The sequence below is a fragment of the Rhincodon typus genome, chromosome 30 (assembly GCF_021869965.1).
Source record: "Rhincodon typus isolate 14 chromosome 30, sRhiTyp1.1, whole genome shotgun sequence".
Lineage (NCBI taxonomy): Eukaryota > Metazoa > Chordata > Chondrichthyes > Orectolobiformes > Rhincodontidae > Rhincodon > Rhincodon typus.
The window spans coordinates 31,775,007-31,796,911 of NC_063361.1; the positions used below are offsets into that span (position 1 = coordinate 31,775,007).

General features: G+C 43.6%; 1 protein-coding gene across 1 annotated transcript in view; it reads right to left on the reverse strand.

Annotated features, from left to right (window-relative positions):
* lasp1 (LIM and SH3 protein 1) overlaps window positions 1-21,905 on the reverse strand; it is a 164,059-nt gene that overhangs the window by 109,204 nt on the left and 32,950 nt on the right. Inside the window, exon 2 of the mRNA XM_048614590.1 lies at window positions 6,991-7,085. Within this exon, the coding sequence (XP_048470547.1) occupies window positions 6,991-7,085 (95 nt within the window). The remainder of the gene's footprint in view (window positions 1-6,990; window positions 7,086-21,905) is intronic.

The window sequence follows — 21,905 nt, forward strand, 5'->3', positions numbered from 1 at the left end:
ACATAAACGGAAAAGGTTTAAAAGGGATATGGCCCAAATGCAGGCAAAATAGGACTAGTTTAGTTTGGGAAACCTGGTCTGCATGGACTAGTTGAACCGAAGAGTCTATTTCCATGTTGTTAGACTCTATGGCTCTATAATGACCATCACACTACAAAGCACGTCAGTGCTAAAAATTTTAAGATAAAACAGGAGAGAGACGCGTGAACTCACCCAAGAGATCCGCATTTTTATTACCTCCAGAATTTTGTTTACCCTTTCCATATTAATTTTTCCAACCACAGTATCCACATCAAACTGTATACTTTTTGTTTGTCTTAATCATGTGTGAGCGAGTGTGTTGGAGTTTTTAAGCAAAGTATAGCTTGAATTGCACAGTAGTAGATTAGATATGGTAATACATGTATTTTGTTCATGACAAAACCTGCTGTGAATTGCTTTTGTCCTGAACAGGAGTCAGGCAGGCAAATTGGCAGTCACGTTCGGAGTGGATACACTTTGTGACAGCTTGCAGAATTTTGAGGTATGATTAATTGATGCACTGTTCCCCATTTGCTTCTAAGAGACTAAGCAAAATACTGTGGAAGCTGGATATTTGAACTAATATCCGAAAACACTTAAACATTCAGCAGATGAAGCAGCATCTCTGCTGAGAAACAGCGTTACATGTTTCAGATCACTTCCCTTTCCTTAGAAAGTTAACTCTTTCTCTCCTAAAGATGCTGCCGGACCTTTTGAATGTTTCCAGCATTTCCTGTGTTTAATTAATGAAGAACCCCACCACGGCAGATGGTGGAATTTGAATTCAATTAAACAAAAATATCTGGAATAAAAAGAATCTAATGATGACCATGAATCCATTGTCGATTGTTGGAAAAATCCATCTTGTTCACTAATGTCCTTTAGGGGAGGATACTGTCATCCCTACCTGGTCTGGTCTACATGTGACTCCAGACCCACAGCAATGTGGTTGACACTTTACTGCCCTCTGAGGGATGGACAATAAATGCTGCCTAGCCAGCGATGTCCTCATCCTGTTAATGAATAAAAGAGGTTTACTCTTAACTGTGCTATGGGCAATTAGGGATGGGCAATAAATGTTTCATAGCAGCGACACCCTCAAATCGTTAATGAATGAAGAAGAAAAAACCAAAAACTAAAGAGACTCTCAGCCACCATAAAGTAAGTTAGAAGTGTAATTTATCAAAGTTAAGTTCTTCAAGAAAGCGGCACATATTTACACTTTTGGAAGATAAGATGATCAACTCTATTTAATCCAAGCGGAAATTAACATTTTTTTTAAGAAAACAATTCCTTGGAAATTTGTCCATCAACTGTTTGCAACCCCACCTTGGCCTCCTGAGTGACTGACATTTATTCAAGGCTGAATGCCAGACCCTGGAGGCATCAGAATAAATATTGACATTTATCAGACACATCACAGTTAGGGCTGAGAGACAGAGGAACATAAATCACAAGGAGCGGAGATGAATGCTGCCCACCAGCTGTATCCTTTTAGTACACCAATCTTGTTCCATTTGCTGTGCAGCTTTAACATTCTGCAGGGCAGACTTTATTTTAACGCAGCCAAAAGGATAGAAACTTTTCAAGAACTACAGAAAGATTTCAGTTTGGGTTTTGCTAGGGTCATTAAACTCTTTTGTACATGTTTAAATGAAAGCTGTAACATGGCCAGGAGCTTCATGGCAGAGGAGGTGGTTAGGAGTGTGACTGCCCTTGACATCAAAGTCATATTTGACTGAATGTGGCATCAAGGAGCCCTGGCAAAACTGGAGACAGAGGCATTCGTTGAATCGGGGGAGGGGGGGGGGAGGTGTATCTCTCCATTGGTTGAAGTCACACCTGTCCCACAGGAAGACGGCCATGGTTGTTGGACAGCTCCAGGATATCTCTGCAGGAGTTCCTCAGGGTGGTGCCCTAGGCCCAACCATCTACAGCTGCTTTATCAATGATCTGCCCTCCACCATAAAAGTGGGGCTGTTTGCTGATTACTGCACAATGTTCAGCACCATTCAAGTCTCCTCAGATACTGAAGCAGTCCATGTCCGAATGCAGCAGGACCTGGACAATATCCAGGTTTGGGCTGACAAGTGGCAAGTAATATTTGCACCATACCAGTGCCAGGCAAATGACCATTTCCAGCAAGAGAGTATCTAATCATTGGTCCTTGACATTTAGTGGCACTACCATCACTGAATCCCCCACTACCAACATCCTGGAAGGGTTGCCAGACTGGATTGGATTGAGAAACTCAGCTGGACTTGCCACATAAACAAAGTGGCTAAAAGTGCAGGTCAAAGGCTGCAACGAGTACTGACCTCCTGATTTTCCAAAGCCTAGGCCCCATTTGTAAGGCTCAAGTTAGGAGTGTGATGGAATACTGCCCATTGGCCTGGATGGGTGCAGCTCCAACAACACAGCAGAAGCTTAACATCGTCCACGACAAAGCAGCCCACTTGACTGGCATCACGTCCACAAACATCCACTCCCTCCATTATCGCCAAGTTGTAGCAGCATGTACCAGCTACAAAGATGCACTGCAGAAATTCACCAAGGGTCCTTAAGACAGTACTTCTCAAATCTACAACTACTTCCACCCAGAAGGACAAGAGTAGCAGATAAATAGGAACACCACCTCCTGCAAGTTCCCCTTCAAGCCACTCATGTTTCCAAGTCAAGATATTATCATTCCTTCAGTGTTGCTGGGTCAAAATCCTGGAACTTTCTCCCTAAAAAAAAAGCAAGTGGATTGCAAAGGGTCAAGAAGAGAACTCACCATCATCTTTAAGGACAATTAAGGATGGGCAATAATTGCTGGCACATCAGCAACCCTAACCTTAGCATAGTCCATCAGAAGCCACATGATACCAGGTTATAGTCCAACAGGTTTATTTGAAATCACAAGCTTTTGGAGCACTGCTCCTTTGTCAAGTGAAGCTGACGAAGGGGCAGCGCTTCAAAAGCTTGTGATTTCAAATAAATCTGTTGGACTATAATCTGATCTCATGTGGCTTCTGACCGAGTCCGCCCCAATCCAACATCATAACATAATCCACAAGTTAACAGCAATAAAGGTCTCCCCAGTGTCCTGTTATTGTGAGGGAAGCAATCCAGCTTATCCAATTTTAACTAAAAAAAAATCTCCATTCCTGCCACCATCCTCATCAATCTTTTCAGCACTCTCTCCAATGCTTTCACATCCTTCCTGAGCACATCCTTTTCCCACAATACACCTTCCGGAGAGGAACGTTTACAAAATCACACCCTGGACTAAGCTGATGTAAAAGCAGCTCTCAACTGAGAAATATCCATCATCACCTTCTGCTAATTATATGGTAATTTTGTGGGGTAGGAGCTTGTTCAAGACAGTGTCCTCTAATTGTTGGCATTTAGCACAGCATTCAGAGTCCTGAAAGAAAGCGCCTGCTATTTATTTGCTGGGTTGTTGTATACAAAAAGGCAAACAAGTGAGGTGGCTCTTGTCCAATATTGGATTCTTCAACCTCTTGAAGTTGTTTATCCCCCTTTCTGAAAGAAAACTTTGTGCTTGTCTTGTTTGGTTTCAAAGTCTTTTACTTCACTTCCCACTCAGCAGTTCTTATGCGTCTCTTTGTGAAGGGATTTATTTTCTTCCTTTCCTTGCAGTAATTTTCTTTTCTCTTCCGGTTTAGTGTTTCGCTGTTAACAAAAGAGGTGTTCTGTTTCCACTGCGTCTGGTGGCTTTAACCCTTTTGTTCACTTCACATTCTGCGTTTTTGTTTTGTTTACACTGTGAATGACCTGGAATCTACTACCTGACCAGATCGACAAAGCAAATTCAGAAATTTGTGGAGAATTGGATAAAATATTTGAAGACAATTTCCTAAAGAGCCACGAAGAATGAGCAGCTAGAGAACAGGACTAATCAGCGAACTGTACCAGAGACCATGACTTCAATGATCACCTGTGACTCCAGAAGTTTGAAAAGCAGTAACCTTGTGCCTAGAAAGGCTTGACCTTTCACCTATGATGAGCTTTACCAGAGTTTGAGCACCCTCCTGGAAATTTGTCACCTGACCTCACACCCAAATGCCTCATTTAGTTCAATGGCCCTTTTTAATCCTTCTCCAAAATTTCTCAACTCAAACAGATTTCTGTTCCTAGGCTGCTCTGCAATGTCCTGGAGATTAATCCTTAAATCCTGAGGACGCTATGGTAATAACAATGGGCTAATGACCCTGCATGCAAAGTAACCTGGAGGCTTGTCACTGCCAATATTACTGTTTGGATAATGTATTATCACAGTATTGTACAGAGCAGGGGGAAGCTATTTAACCAATCCTGCCAATGCCAATTTTTGGGAAGAGCATTCCTTTTAATTGTACTACACTACTCTTCCCCCAGCCTTGCAGTTTCTTCCTTGAAGTGTATAAACCAATTTGCTTTTAAAAGTCAATACTAAATCTGTTTCTATGGCCCTTTTCATGCAGTGATACGCACAATTCTTAATCCCACTTCTGGCTATGATGGCAATCACATTAAGTCTACCTCTAATGGTTACCACTCAGTGGAAACAATTTGTCTTTATTTACTCTTTTCAAAACTCTCTGAAATTGTTATTTTAATACACTTCCTTAAACAAGATAAAGTATTTTTATTCAGGGAATGTGGGCTTTGTTGCTGGGCCAGCATTCATTCCCCCTCCTTAATTGCCCCCAAGGAAGTGGTGATGAGCTGCCTTCTTGAACTGCTGCAGTCTATTTCGAGTAGATACAATCACCATGTTGTTAGAAGGGGAATTCCAGGATTTTGACCATCTCATAGATGGTACAAACTGGTGCTGTGTGTCATCGGCAAAGGGGGTGAATATTTGTGGATGTGATGCTGATTGATTGGACTGCTTTGTCCTGGGTGGTGATAAACAGTGTTGGAGCTACACACATGCAGGCAAGTGGGGAGTATTCCAGCACACTTCGTGATGTGTGCCTTGTAGATGGTGGACAGGCTTTACAGAAATCAGAAAGTGAGTTACTTGGTGCAGGCTTCCTAATATCTAACCCGCTCTTGCAGTCATAGTATTCATTTGTCTAGTTCAGTTCAGTTTCTGGTCAATGGAAACCCCCAAGGATGTTGGTCCACAGGGGGATCCTGCACTGGTAATTCCATTAACACATCAAGAAACTATTGAAAGATTACAAAATGAGGGGGGACCTAGATAGAGTGCAGATAGCCAGGACTTATTCCATTAGAAGAGAAGACATAGATTTCAAATGATTTAGTTACAAAGGAAATGTGGATTTCCGCCCCCACCACCCTAAATGTGTGGTCTGGAATTCACTGTCCACAATAAACAACCCTCCAAGGATGGTGGATCTTTGAAGTTCTTTGCTCCAGCGAGGAAATTCATCATCTCAATCCTAATTGGCCTTTCTCTTAATCTGAGACTGTTTCCCCCGGTTCTAGAACCTGCCAGTCAGGCGAAACATCCTTCCTGCATTTATCCTTTTGTGCCCTGTAAGAAATTGTAAACTTCAATGAGATCATCTCTCATTTTTCTACTCTAGACAATATCAGTTCAGTCCCCTCATTCTCTTCATTGGACTGTACGGCCAATGTAAGGATCAGCTTGCAATCTTCATTACATTCCCTCTGTGCACCTTAAATGCAAGAATATGGACAAAGTGCTCATAATTTGGGCTAATCTGCATACCTCTGCACTAGTAGATATACAAGTCAGTCAATGGCCCCGTCTGAACGTGCAGTGCTGCTACCTCTGTTGTGCACTGGGTTACAATTAGTCTAGGTTTTATAGTCTCCTAATCGGGGCTTGAACCCACAACTCTAACTTGGCATTGGCAAACAACCCGCTAAGCTACAGCAGACATTCTAATGATGCAAGTTGGCACTTTCATCAATCCACAACCTTAGGTTGCAAAAGTGTGTGCACCACCCCATAGAGTCATTGAGATGCACAGCACAGAAACAAACCCTTTGGTCCAACTCATCCATACCAACCAGATATCCTAAATAAATCTAGTCCCATTTGCCAGCATTTGGCCCACATCCATGTAAACCCTTCCTATTCATATACCCATCCAAGTGCCATTTAAATGTTGTATTCGTACCAGCCTGCACCATTTCCTCTGGCAGCTTATTCCATTGATGCACCACCCTCTGCATGAAAAAGTTGGCACTTAGATCCGTTTTATACTTTTCCATTCTCACCTCAAAACCTATGTGCTCTAGTTTTGGACTCCCCTACCATTGGGAAAAAGATGTTGTCTATTTACCCTATCCAAGGCCGTCATGATTTTATAAACTTCTAAGGTCACCCCTCCAGGGAGGATAGCCCCAGCCTATTCAACCTCTCCCTATAGCTCAAACCCTCCAACCCTGGCAACATCCTTGTAATTTTTTTTCTGCACCCTCTCAAGTTTTACAACATCCTTATTATAGCTGGGAGACCAGAATTGCATGCAGTATTCCAAGTGGCCTAACCAATGTCCTGTACAGCTGCAACATGACCTCCCAGCTCCTATACTCAATGCACTGACCAATAAAGGCAAGCATGCCAAACGCCTTCTTCACTATGCTATCTATCTGCAACTCCACTTTCAAGGAACTATGAACTTGCACTCCAAGGTCTCTCTGTTCAGCAACACTCCCCAGAACCTTACTATTAAGAGTATAAATCCTGCCCTGATATGTCTTTCCAAAATGCAGCACTTCACCTTTATCTATCTCCATCTGCCACTTGTCAGCCCATTGGCCCATCTGATCAGGATAAAGCCAAACTGAGAACACCCAGATTAAGGTGTCACTGCTTCTAGAGATCTGCCCACTCCCAAAGCATCTGCATCAATTTCTTAGAGAGGAAAAAAATTAGTCTTAAATTTCAGCAAGACTTGTGCCAGATCACCATTCAATGCAAAGTAAATCACTGGTTGATCCAACATTTGCAACAGGAATGCAGAAATGTAAAATACTCACGCATTGCAGTAAGGTTTCTTATCATAACCTTTGTAGTTCTTCATGTTTAAAGTCATTTTGCAGACTTCACACTGGAAACACGCTTTATGCCAGAACTGGAACAAGAACAGAAACCAGAGCAATAAGTTCACTATGTTTGCCGTCAAACAACTGTAATCTTCGCCACTCATATCCATCCCCAAATATCGATAAAATGTAAAATAACTTGGCATTAATTAAACAAATCAGGAGAACAGTGCATGGTGGAATCATCCTGCCATAAACACAGATTGATGGGAGATAACGATAGATCCATATTTAAAAACTATGGAAGAACATGACAGGATACAGAGAGAATTAGAGTTTCTAGTGGTTCAGGGGTCTAGAACAGAGCAGTTGCACAGTCACAAGTGTAAAGGCAAGAGATTTCAAAGAGGACAGGAGCAGGAAAAAAATCAATTTTTGAGGCTGTGCAATTCTTAAAAAAGGCCAATGGATGAGGCAGAAACATGCTAACATTCAAGATTTAAATTTGTCTTTATTCATACATATGAGGTGGACATCACTGCCAATGCCAGTGGTTATTGCTTGTCCCTAGTGGTCTTCAAGAAGTCAGTGAGGAGCTGCCCTCTTGAACTGCTGCTTCCACTTGGTGTAGATAGACCAACAATGCCCTTAGAGGGAGTTCCAGGATTTTGACCCAGTGACAATCAAGGAACAGCAACATATTTCCAAGTCAAGATGGTGAGTGGCTTGGAAGGCAAGTGCTGGTGCTCCAAGATATCTGTTGCCCTTGTCCTTCCAGATGGAAGTCATCCCAGGTTTTGAAGGTGTTGTCTAAGGATCTTAGGTGAATTTCTGCGGCACATCTTATAGATAGCACACACTGCCATTACTGAATGTCCGTGGTGGAGGAACTGAATGATACCACATTCACAGAATATCTAATAGACTACTTTGTCCTGGATGGTGCTAAGCCTCGAGTGTTGTTGGAGCTGCACTCATCCAGGCAAGTGGGGAATACTCCAACACACTCCTGAACGATGCCTTGTTGATAGCAAACAGGTTCGAAGTGTCAGGAAGTGAGTTACTTAGAATTCCTAGCCCCTGACCTGCTCTTGTAGCGACAGCTTATATGCCTGGTACAGTTGAGTTTCTGGTGAATGGTAACCCCCTGGATGTTAAGAGAGGGGGGTTCAATGATGGCAATGACATGAATATCAAGAGATGATAGTTAGTTTCTCTCTTGTTGGAGATGGCCATGTGCTGTTACTTACCACTTGTCAGCCCAAACCTGGGAATCATCCAGATCTTGCTTCATTTGGACTTGGGCTGTTTCAGTATCTGAGGAGTTATAAACGGTGCTGACCACTGTGTAGTCATCAGTACACATCTGCACTTCTGACTTTATGACAGAGGGAACATCATTAACGAAAACATCCAAAAGATAGTTGGGCATGGGACAAAACCTGAAGGAACTCCTGCAGAAATGTCCTGGAGCCGGGTGTACCGACCTTCAACATTCACAACCAACTTCCTTTGTGCCAGGTACAACTGCTACCAGCACAAAAACCATCACTCCAATTCCCTTTGACTCTAGTTTCGACAGGACCCCTTGATGTAACACTTCGTCAAATGTGGCCTTGATATCAAGCGCAATCCTCTTCACCTCACCTTTTCTATGGATTGCAGCAGATGCAATAATTTTGAGGCTGAAATTACATGTGATAGGTAGTTGTTTAGTCATACAGAATAGAACAAAGTTGAAAATTGTGTGTGTTGAAATCTCTCTCATCAGGACATGTGCAAGAATACCAAGTTTCAAAGGAAGCAACAGTTTACACTCTATGGGAAAAGGATGCTCAATGTTTGGCAAGTTGACTTGATAGTCATTGCTTTGGAGAACACACCAGGGAATTATTGTCCTTTATGCTTTTGTTTAATTCTGAAAAAACGTGAAATGCCCAGACATGCTCCTTTATCTTACAGGGCAAAGGCTCCAAAGCACGAGTGTGTACACTTCTAACAAGCATAAGTCAGCCATGTCCGAAACCCAATTTTTGTTTCTATTGACCTATTTTTCTAATCAACGTGTTCAAAAAGATGTTATTACATACTTCTGGAGCAGGTGGGTCTTGAACCCAGGCCTCCCTGCACAAGGGTAGTGTTACTACCCCCGACAGAGTGCCGAAGCCCAATTAATCTTAAATCGATCATTAGTATCATTCTTAACATACTCGGGATTGTCCAGCAAACTCTGGCCAATTGTAAAATCATAGCTAATTGTTCTTTTATATTTTCAAATGAACCTGCTCAGGGATGTAATTACAAAGGAGCAGGTAGGACTTGAATCTGCGTTTTCTGGCTCAGAGGTAGAAACACTACTGTTGAACCACAAGAACCCTTTCAGGACTAGTTGTTGGACCTTAGGTTTAATTACATTCAGAGAGAGGGAAAAATAATTATAGACTTTTGGGAAACAGCAGGGTAATAGAACTAATTAGAGAAAAAAAAGAGCTTCCAGAAGAATTACAGTGGCTCAAAGAGGCTGCCTGTCCTGCTTGGATCCAGATGAGCCAAGTCCACAGATACAAGCCCAACCTTTCAGATCTGTCACGTGTACTGTCTATTTCCCTTCACACCTTGAGTAAAGCGTAAACCACTTGCTTTTTGTGCTTGTGCATCAAAATCAGGCAGTTCCCACAGCCTCAGTAGAACGGCTGGTAGCTTATATTAAATTAGAACTGTAACCACCACTTCCAGGCACAGGTCTTTGCATGCAGAAAACCTAAAAGGAGACAATCATCACTGCAGCAAGAGGTGAGCGTTTAACGTCAAAGGTCTGGTTGCCCAGAAAACGGCTGCATTTGTCACTGCTGCTTCCTGACTGCAAAATTGGACTAAATTAGAATCTCAGCTTTACATTGTACAGAAAGTACAGACAAAACAAACTATTTCAGCTGACAGGTCTGTACTAATGATAATGCTCCATATGGACCTAATCCAGGGCTACACTCCCTGTATTTATGAATGGTTATTTATGTTATACTGTGGTGTACAAAGTGCACTTGAGAATGTTACCCATTTGTAATCTGGGATCTGCCGGTCGTTGATTTCTTTTTTGCAGGGGTTTTGCCTCGATGCTTGTGGAGCTAGCTTCAGGAGTGTTTGGTCCTCATTGAATCTGGAGAACACTGGTAAAACTTCTCTGTTGTTCTTGTAGTCTTATAGTCTAATGCTGTCAATATATCATCTAAGAACAACTTGCATTTATGTGGCAACCCTTAATAGATTAAAACATCCTAAAACAATTCACTGGAGCTTTGTCAAAAGAAGTGTAGCTTAGCTGTTACCTTATTTATATACTCTGCAAAACCTCTCTGTAAACCTCAAAAGACAGTGGGGTCATAGTGCAATGTTGAATCAGGAATTTCACATTGTAACATAAGCAACAGTGCACAAATCTGAATTTTCCCTTACAGCTTGAAAGAGGTTCGAGAGGTTGTTTTATATTCATTCATAAACGACAAGTAAAATGTATCTTAAACTCCTAGAGCTCCCCAAACCTTTTCCCACTGTGAAGCCATTTGGTAGGTTTGAAGATTGTCATGACTCATCAAGTGAGATCCGAGAGAGTGGGTGCCTATTGGAGTGGGGATACAGCTGTCATAATATGTGGCACAGCTCTAAAGTGACTACTGCTGCCTCACAATTTCGAAATGTCACCCCACTTGGGGTCACTAATGGAAACCCTGCTCTATACTTCATGGATTCAATGCCCAGACCCTCATGGTCAGGATTGTGTCTATGTAGATCAATACCAAATTTAGTCATATGCCAACTTGATAAGAAAAAGTAATAAATGTTGTTGTGGGCAATCTTATTGTTTTATCTTGTCAATTAAGTTGCTCCTGCCTTTTTCTCTTTGAGATACTGTCTGCAGCATCTCAGGCTGAGGTGTCTGCGCTTAACCTGCTGCTGAAGTTGCGTGCCCTTTATCACAATGTAAAGCTCTTTAACTCTATGTACTGCAATACTCCTTTCTTTTCATCTGTACACAGGTTCTGAGATAGAGCTCTCTAGTGCAGTGTCTATCAGCTGCCTCCATATCAAAAGTAAACTGACCAGCGCACGTATACTCTACAATGGGTGCTCTGCACTAGATTTGCAAGCTGCATCTGATCACAAGGTGAGGAAGGTGGGGGGGGGCGGGGTGTTGGTGGAGAAAGCGCAGGTGAGTCAAACAAAAAGCTTGTACCCACCCAGACCTTGTTCATTAAATATTCCACCTCCCATGTATGATGAAAGTGAGATTCTAGAATCTATTAAACCCCTCACGCAGTCTGGTAGCCACTTGTCAGAGAAGGTTGCTTTTACTGTGAAGATTCAGTGCAGGATATGCAGCACCAAGTCAGCCTTCTACAAACTAAACCAATGAGTCCTTGACAACAAAGCCTATGCAAATCAACACAGGACGACACAGTGGCTGTAAATCACCGCAGTGACCCTGTAATAAGAGTTGGACTGCATTCCAGAAACACACAAGAACAACAGAGAAGTTTTACCAGTGTCCTCCAGATCCAATGTGAGGACAAACACTCCTGAAGCTAGCTCCACAAGCATCGAGGCAAAACCCCTGCAAAAAAGAAATCAATGACAGGCATCTCCCAATTACAAATGGGTAACATTCTCAAGTGCACTGGTAAGTCGATTTGTACACCACAGTATAACATAAAATAACCATAAGTACAAGAAAACATTCGTACGTCAGATCTTTAAAATTAATTGGTATGGGATCTTGTTCCAAAGTATGTGCATTCATAAGTCATGATGTGGAGGTGCTGGCGTTGGACTGGGGTGGATAAGGTCAAAAATCACATGACACCAGGTTATAGTCCAACAGGTTTATGGGAAAACACTAGCTTTCAAAGCCTCACTCGTCCTTCAGGTGTACTGTGGAAGAGCAGGTATACCGATACAGAATTTACAAGCAGAAGGTTAACAACCCTAAAAATGGCTCGCTGACCACCTCTTGTTGAAACTTTAATCAGTTAGAAAGTAGACGCAGGTTTCTAATGATTAAAATGCAAATCCCAGAATTTCTTTCAAGTCATTGCTTCAAGTTATTAAAAAAGTTTTATCAGTGTATACAGAAGGTGATGCATTTTATGTGTGAGGCCATGTTTAGAATGTGTGTTCCAACCTGGAGTCAGACTGGTTTTGTTGTTTTTTTGAACAAAATACAATGCATATGCAAATACGCAAACATCTTGGATGAAATAATTCACCCCATAGATTTGTGCGTGCGTGTGAGCACACGCATGTGCCAGTGTGCGCATGCACGGGTGCATACCCAAGATCACAGTGAAGGCCCTCCTCATGGGTACGGAACTTGGCTATCAGCCTCTGCTCGGTGATTTTGCATCGTTGTGCATCTTGAAATCTGCCTTGGAGGACACTTACCTGAAGATCAGTGGCTAAAAGCCCTTTACTGCTGAAATGTTCCCTCCTGCTCCTCTGATGCTGCTTGGCCTGCTGTGTTCATCCAGCTCTACACCTTGTCATCTCATGAGTATCTGCTGTGCAGGTAGTGGGTAGTGTTCCCATGTGTGATGGTAGTGTCCATGTCTAAGATCTGACATGTCTTGTTGAGGTTACTATGACAGGGTTGTATAGTGCTATGGTCGATGTTGCCCTGAAGGCTGGGTAGTTTGCTGGAAACAATGGTCTGTTTAAGGTTTAGCAGTTGTTTGAAGGTGAGAAGTGGAGGCATGGGGAAGATTGTGGCAAGATGTTCATTGTCATTGATAAGGTGTTGAAGGCAGTGTACTTTCTTCCCTCTGGGGATGTACTCCAAGAGATGTCACCGCTTGTATACACTGATAAAACTTTTAATTATCTCAGAACAATGACTTGAAAGAAATTCGAGGATTTGCATTTTGAATCAGTAGAAATCTGCATCTCCCTTTTAACTGATTAAAGATTCAACAGGACGCAGTCAGCGAGCCATTTTTAGAGTCGTTACCTTTCTGTTTATAAATTCTGTATTGGTATACCTCATCTTCCACACTACATTCATAAGTTGTATGTTCATCATTCAGGGGCCACGCTTACAATGGACTGGAAACTTATCAGCCAGCCAAACACGTCTTCCCTGCCTGGTCCTATTTTGTCAATGGCCAATGTTCTTGGGAGGGCAAAGAAAACAAAGACACGAATGAAGCTCTCCATGACATTTAGCAGCAATAACTGGGAGAAGCTCGCTACCATTCACTCATTCAGAATGAAAGCAACTTGCCCACCAAAATGCATCACATTTCAGGTTCACCCTAATGAGGCAGAATGCAGAGTAGGCAAATTAGAACGAAACAAATCTTGCACTCCGAATCCCACTACCTCATGGGATGTTCTGCCCCAGGTGCCCAAAATCTGTGTAACCAAGAATTAGATATTTAGGAATTCCACATCAGGAACTCATGATCCAGAGTAGACCTTCTGACGGACATTGAAACAACAGGTTACAAGTCTGAGATAGTAGCAACTGTCGATGCTGGAGAATCTGTGATAACAAGGTGTAGAGCTGGATGAACACAGCAGGCCAAGCAGCATCAGAGGAGCAGGAAAGCTGACGTTTCAGGTCTGGACCCTTCTTCAGAAACGGGGGACGGGAAGGGGATTCTGAAATAAATAGAGAGAGAGGGGGAGGCGGATGGAAGATGGATAAAGGAGCAGATAGGTGGAGAGGAGACGGACAGGTCAAGGATGCAGGGATGGAGTCAGTAAAGGTGAGTGTAGGTGGGGAGTTCGGGTGGGGGTAGGTCAGTCCAGGGAAGATGGACAGGTCAAGGAGGCAGGGATGAGGCTGGTAGGTAGGAGGTGGGGTGGGGTTTGAGGTGGGAGGAGCGGATGGGTGGGAGAAAGGACAGACAGGTTAAGGAGGCGGGGACGAGCTGGGCTGGTTTTGGGATGCGGTCGGGGGTGGGGAGATTTTGAAGCTTGTGAAGTCCATCACAGTTATAAGTCTATCAAGTCCATAGACAGAATGGAGGTATAATATACAACAGCATCTTGACCTACAAAACCAGAGATTACACTCAGAAGTATGGAATTCTATGCATCTGACAGCTGTAACAAATGGGAGGTCAGAAGCGATTGAAAAAAACCAACAGGAAGAAACTGGTTCAGTGGTAGAAAAATGCCAAGAATGTTCGCCTGTCAGAGGAACTGGAGAGGGAGGAGCCTCATAATAATGAATGGAACAGGGAAGGAATGCAGAGGAGTGGGAAAGGACACACTGAGGACTGGAAGACTAATAAAGACTGTTCCTTTTGGAAGTTTGAAGCTGTGGTTATATTATCAAACAGTTCTGTAATGAAAGCATAAATTTTCCTGGACAGGATCCGACTAGCAAGGCATTAAAGAAATCCCCTATCTGACAGATTAAGCTCAGTTCTTTTCCAGGGCTTCATAGTCTATTTCCTAAAGGATTACAGAAGCTTGGTTCTTACCTGCCCCATCCCATTTACGTTTTCTACAAAAAAAATGGCATACTTGGTCACCAGTTTAAAACAGTGCACATATGCCCTAAACACCGTTCCTTCCAGCCGAAACGTCTTCCGATTCAGGCCATCTTACTCAGAATAGACTTAAGACAGCTGGTGAGAGAATAGGTTGCCCCACAATGGCCCCAGTAGACAAACTGGTCAGGAGGACAGGTCCGAGAACACTGCTACTAATCACATCGTCTCTACTTTAGGGGCGTTCAACTTTAACATCCATGTCTGAAACTGGAAAGTCTCCCATTCCCAAGCACTACTCCTCACAACACTGAGCACAGAAACAGACATGCATATGCATGGACCATTCGGCCCATCAAATCTGCTCTGCCATTCAAAGAGATCACGGCTGCTCTAATAATCCTCAATTCCACTTTGCTGCCTTATCCTTTAACTCTTTGATTCCCTCACTGATCAAGTGTCTGTATACCCCAGCCATGTACTTAATAACCCATGGTTGAGAACAGGCACCCAAACATGACTGAAAACAAAGACAATACAAGAGTGACAGACCAAAACACAAACTAGAGCAGGGTTTCCCAAAGTGGGGTGGGGGGTTTGGGCCGGGGCCCCAAATCGGGCTGCAAGCTAAAATTCGAGGAGTTGAGAGATCAAGGCAATAATGGCCAGCATGGAGATGCAGCAAAAGTTACAAGAGCCATACTCCGGCTCTATAACAGACCATCACTCTCCCAGACCTCACTGAAGATTCATTAAAATTTGAGCATCAAAGCAAGGTCCCAGTGGGGGAGGTGATGGCCTAGTGGTATTATCACTGGACTGTTAATCCAGAGACCCAGATAATGTTCTGGGGACCCAGGTTCGAATCCTGCCATGGCATATGGTGGAATTTGAATTCAGTAAATATCCTGAATTAGAATTCTAATGATGATCATAAATCCATTGCTGATTGGTTGGGGAAAAACCCACCTAGTTCACTAATGTCCTTCAGGGAAGGAAACTGCCATCCTTATTTGGTCTGGCCTACATGTGACTCCAGACCCACAGCAATGTGGTTGACTCTTAACTGCCCTCTGGGCAATTAGGGATGGACAATAAATGCTGCCCTAGCCAGTGACACCCTCATCCCGTAAACGAATAAAGAAAAAACATACAGTGGGGGAATAGGTTTGCTAAGCACTGAACTAAGCCATTAAAGAATCAAGAGCACAAACACCAACAAGAAACCACAATATGTGGTTCTAATAGATGCAAAATTCAGTAGGGAAAAAAAACAGCAAGATAGTGTCACTCGGTGAACTGCTCCTGTCGTGAACTGGTACAGCCAAAGGTCAAATGGCTTCCTTTGTGAGCATCTACAACTCACTGAGTCAGATAATAAACTCCCAACCATACAAACTGATACAGTATCTCTGCTTTTTAAAAGCTATCAGAAAGTTAAGATCAACATTTGGTTATTGCAAATCTATTTTTTTTAGATGATGTCAGTAATGCAAATTGACATAAATTTTTTGCCATAATGTTAAAAATAAATGCGCGTAAACATTGTGCCATCATTGGATTTAGTAAGCAAATGCAACACAACATACAAGAGGCAATACAACATTGGGCTCTCTGTAATTCACTAGTAAATCTTTAGCTAAACGGTTATCTTTTACAAAGCAGATCAAAAAAAAAGAAAAAGATTACCTGGTTGTTATCGCAGTACTGTTTGTAGAGCTTGCTACGTGCATATTGGCTACAATATTTCCTGTACTATACCAGTGACTACATTACTCTACTAGCTGCAAACCACTCTGGGACATCCTGAGGTTGTGAAAAGCACTAAATAAATGTGCAGTCTTTTTTAAAATTCCATCTTGCCTTTGCATTGTTAGAACCAGGTGTCAACTGTGCTTCAGTCAGAAGGTTATGGATTACAACTCATTTCTGGGACACCTTCAGTGCAGTATTAAGGGCGTACTTTGCTGTCAGAGATGCTGCCTAGCAGATGCCATTTTAAACGAAATCCCCATCTTCATTGATAAAACATTTTAAAAAAAAAAGAGGTGTAACAACACTTCTGTATTTCAAAAAGTCAAGTTTTACGTGCAATATTCTTCTCTCAAGGAACAGCACTAAAACAGAGGTTATCATCACATCGCTATTTATGGGACCTGGCCATACACATGCTGCCTCCATCTTCTGTACACAGTAACAGTAGCTACAATTCAAAAGTACTTAACTTGCCATAAACCATTTTGAATATTCCGTGTTCACGAAAAACACTATTATAAATGCTCATCTTTCTAAACTGCAGGATGCAACTTGAGCTGAAGAAATGAAATGCATTGGTCCCACAGCAAAAGACTTTTAAATTTTCAACTGTAAGTGAGAGAGCGCGAGAGCACAAGGCAAAAAACTGCATGACCTGCAGGACCCTGGAAGGTTCCATGGCACTTAAACTGGTCATATTAGTATCAGAAATGCAGGACTTTCGTTATGTGGAAAAACTAGAGGAGTTGTAATCTTACAAAGATGTGAGAAGGCTGACAAGAGATTGACTCGAGATGTTCAACAAGAGTTTGATCAAGAGAATAGGGATAGTAGGAAATCATTGGTTAAATACAGATTTTACATCTAATACAGCGTTAACATTTGTAAGAAGTCCAAACCAACTTATTGACATGGTAATTTTAAATTTTTTCTTTCCCTCAGAGACACCAGCCAAGCTTATCATTCATTAAATGAACTGAATGCTGTTGGCATCAGAGCAGAGAGCACATCCCAGCTGACTATAACAATCAGCATCCAAAGAAACGGAGCCTTTCGTACAAGACCTATGAACAGAGTGCTGTTAAAAGGCAATATCACATGTCAGCCAAAAACAATATAACACCAGCAAACTCCATCAGTTTACTTTCGGTCACTGAAGCAATATTCACCTTCCTTGGGGTATTCAGCAAAGACGCATTTAAGAGAACATTCAGTAATATTTCGATGGAGTTGAGTAGAAAATACAGTATCAATACAATGAATAAAGTGGGATGGGAGGAGACTCCTGCTGCGTATAAACATCATCGTGGTCTCATAGATCTGCTTTAAATCCTATGTAATATTAACATATGATCTTGCATTGAATAAAATGCTCTATTACAGCCTTCAAGTCAGATCTCAAAAGAAACACAACAGGGAACAAATGTTTTTTGCTGCCAAGAACCAAAGATCTTGGACTCCACTCGTAGTGAGTCAATATAATAGAGAGCAAATGGGGGACAAAGATGCTCAGGGAAAGTAAACCATGAACTGAAAATAAAATATTGCACAAAGCATAATGCTCCCAACAAAACAAAAACACAAAAAAGGGCAAGTTCTAAAGAAATTTAAAAGGTCACTACTAATTTGTCACCACATTCAGTGCAGTGTTCATCAGTCCCAAGTGACAAATAGAAGTAGTATGAGGGCATTTCTAACGATTTGGGAATTAAAGTGGAAAGTGAAAACTTTCATTTTATTCATGATGTTTTGCAGTGGCCTTAGTTGATGGTTTCTCATACCTTGTGATGAAAGGACAGTGTTCAAATTCTGTCAACACTTCTACATTTATATACCGCTTTCAACATCCGAAGTCCTTTTACAGAAGCATTTCAATTGGACCGAGATCAAGAACAACAAACAAAAACGTTGAGACAGTCAATCAAAAGAGGAGGCTTGAAGAAGCATCTTGAAAGAGAGAGAATCATAGAATCATAGAATCCCTATAGTGTGGAAACAGGCCCTTTGGCCCAACAAGCCCATACCGACGCTTGAAGCATCACAGACACCTCTGGGACAGTGTCTAGGCAATTAAAGGCACCATCATCAATGTGGCAGAAATAAAAACCAGGGATGCTTCAGAGTCAACAATTAGACAGGAGGACCCTAAAAGCTGGAGGAGATTAAAAAGAGATAACACGGTGTAGAGCTAGATGAACACAGCAGGCCAAGCAGCATCAGAGGAGCAGGAAAGCTGACGTTTCAGGTCAAGACCATTCTTCAGAAATGAGGGAGGGGAAGGGGATGCTGAAATAAATAGGGAGAGAGGGGGAGGCGGATAGAGGAGAAGGTAGGTGGAGAGGAGACAGACAGGTCAAAGAGGCGGGGATGGAGCCAGTAAAGGTGAGTGTAGGTGGGGAGTTAGGGAGGGGACAGGTCGGTCCAGGGAAGATGGACAGGTCAAGGAGGCAGGATGAGGTTAGTGGGTAGGAGATGGGGGTGGGGCTTGAGGTGGGAGGAATGGTTCGGGAGGCGGGGACGAGCTGGGCTGGTTTTGGGATGCAGTAGGGGGAGGGGAGATTTTGAAGCTTGTGAACTCCACATTGATACCCTTAAGGCTGCAGGGTTCCCAAGCGAAATATGAGATGCTGTTCCTGCAGCTTTCGGGTGGCGTCATTGTGGCAATGCAGGAGGCCCAGGATGGACATGTCGTCCAAGGAGTGGGAGGGGGAGTTGAAATGGTTCACGACTGGGAGGTTTAGTTGTTTGTTGCGAACTGAGCGTAGGTGTTCCACAAAGCGGTCCCCAAGCCTCTGCTTGGTTTCCCCGATGTAGAGGAGGCCACAACGGGAACAGCAGATGCAGTATACCACGTTAGCAGATGTGCAGGTGAACATCTGTTTGATGTGGAAGGCCTTCTTCAGGCCTGGGATGGGGGTGAGGGGGGAGTTGTAGGGGCAGGTGTAGCACTTGCTTCAGTTGCAGGGAAAAGTGCCGGGGGTGGTGGGGCTGGAGGGGAGTGTGGAGCGGACAAGGGAGTCACGGAGAGAGTGATCCCTCTGGAAAGCAGATAAGGGTGGGGAGGGAAATATGTCTTTGGTAGTGGGGTCGGATTGCAGATGGCGGAAGTGTCGGAGGATGATGTGTTGGATCTGGAGGTTGGTGGGGTGGTACGTAAGGACGAGGGGGATTCTGTTTTGGTTGTTATTGCGGGGAGGGGGTGTGAGGGATGAGTTGCAGGAAATGCGGGAAACACGGTCAAGGGGATTTTTGACCACTGCGGAGGGGAAGTTGCGGTCCTTGAGAAAAAAAGGACATCTGGGATGTCCGGGAGTGGAATGCCTCATCTCGGGAGCAGATGCCGCAGAGGCGAAGGAACTAGGAATAGGGGATGGCCTTTTTGCAGGAAGGTGGGTGAGAGGAGATGTATTCTAGGTAGTTGTGGGAGTTGGTAGGTTTGAAATGGATATCGGTTTCCAGGTGGGATGTCAGAGATGGAGACAGAGAGGTCCAGGAACGAGAGAGAGGTATCAGAGATGGACCAGGTGAAGTTAAGGTTGGGGCGGAAGGTGTTAGTAAAGTAGATGAACTGTTCGAGCTCCTCGTGGGAGCACAAGGCGGCGCCAATACGGTCATCAATGTAACGGAGGAAGAGGTGGGGGATAGGGCCAGTGTAGCTTTGGAAGAGGGATTGTTCCACGTATCCTACAAAGAGGCAGGCATAGCTTGGGCCCATGCGGGTACCCATGGCCACACCCTTTGTCTGTAGGAAGTGGGAGGAATTGAAAGAGAAGTTGTTGAGGGTGAGGACGAGTTCGGCTAAGTGGATGAGGGTGTCAGTGGAGGGGGACTGGTCGGGCCTGCGGGACAGGAAGCAGCAGAGGGCCTTTAGGCCATCTGCATGGGGAATGCAGGTGTATAGGGACTGGACGTCCATGGTAAAGGTGAGGTGTTGGGGACCGGGGAATTGGAAGTTCTGGAGGAGGTGGAGGGCGTGGGTGGTATCACGGACATAGGTAGGGAGTTCCTGGACCAAGGGGGAGAAAATGGAGTCGAAATAGGTGGAGATAAGTTCGGTGGGGCAGGAGCAGGCGGAGACAATGAGTCGACCAGGGCAGTCAGGTTTGTGAATGTTGGGAAGGAGATAGAAGCGGGCAGTGCAGGGTTGGGGAATGATGAGGTTAGAGGCTGTGGGTGGGAGGTCACTTGAGGTGATGAGGTTGTGAATGGTTTGGTGCTCAGGGTTGGGGTCATGATCAAGGGGGCGATAGGAGGAGGTGGGCTTTGTGGTACAGTGGCAGAATCATGAGATCTGAACCAGGAGGCCGAAGTTCAAGTCCCATCTGCTCCAAAAGGTGTATAATAACATCTCTGAACAGGTTGATTAGAAAATATAATTAAGGAGGTAGGAAGGGTACAGACAATGGGAGGGATTTGAAACCAAGAATAACAGTTTCAAAATCAAGGCACTGCTTAATCAAGAACCAACATAGTCCCCAGTCAAGCTGGGCTCTTTGGTTGATCCACTCACCTTGTCCCAAGTTAACAAGCACAACTAAATTGGTTGTAATCTGACCCAAGTTGAAACCAGAAGAGAGCATAGAGGTGGTCGGAGGTGGAGAAAAAGAAACGATGTACCGGAAAGATGAGGGTTGTGTTTAGCCCAATAGCCCATGATGTGCAGATACTATAGAGCCAACAACATCCCCAAATTTAAATACTGGATTCATTATGGCTGCTGATGAAGAAGGCTCATTGGTCAAATAACGATGAGTTGCCAAGGTGGTCAAATCTAGTGACTTCCCAAATGGTTAGAAGGATGAAGAGTTAGTTCCCTCTCGACAAGCAACCTCCTGTCCTTTCCTGGTCTGCCACTCCCACTGTTCCCAACTTTGCTGCCAGGAAAATCCCATCATGAAATCTTCATGCCAATGTACTCAGTTTGCAATAACTCTACATATCACAATCAGAGCCTGGACAAGTCAGTTTTGTTTGGCTAGAAAGAGGAGAAATGCCCAAGGTTCGACCTTGGGCTGATAACGGGCAGTAATCATACCTGCAGCAAAAGATGAAATAAGTAACCTCCCCTCCTGACATTCAATGGCATTGCCATCAGTGAATTTCCCAGGGTGACCATAGACAAGTAACCAAATTGGAGAAGTTAGATGTTTAGCTACAAGAGGTGAGACACCAAGTGTTCTGTGAAGGGACTCCTCAAACATTGCCCACCATCTCCAAGGAACAAGTCAGGAGTGTGATAGAATATCCTTCACTTGCCTGGATGAATGGACTCAAGAAGCTCAACACTATCCAAGACAAAGCAGTCCATTTGATTACCATCACAGCCACTAATTTAAACATTCACACCCTCCACCAGCAATGCAGTAACATGTGCATGGCATCTACAAGATGCCCACTGCAACAGTGGACCACAGTTCCTTCCACAGCACCTACCAAACCTGTGACTACCACGTCCCAAAAGGTAGTTCTTCTCCAAGTCGCACACCATCCTGACTTGGACATATGAGGTCCTTGGTTCAGAGATAGTAGGAACTGCCGATGCTGGAGAATCTGGGATAACAAGGTGTAGAGCTGGATGAACACAGCAGGCCAAGCAGCATCAGAGGAGCAGGAAAGCTGACGTTTCGGGTCTGGACCCTTCTTCAGACCCATTTCTGAAGAAGG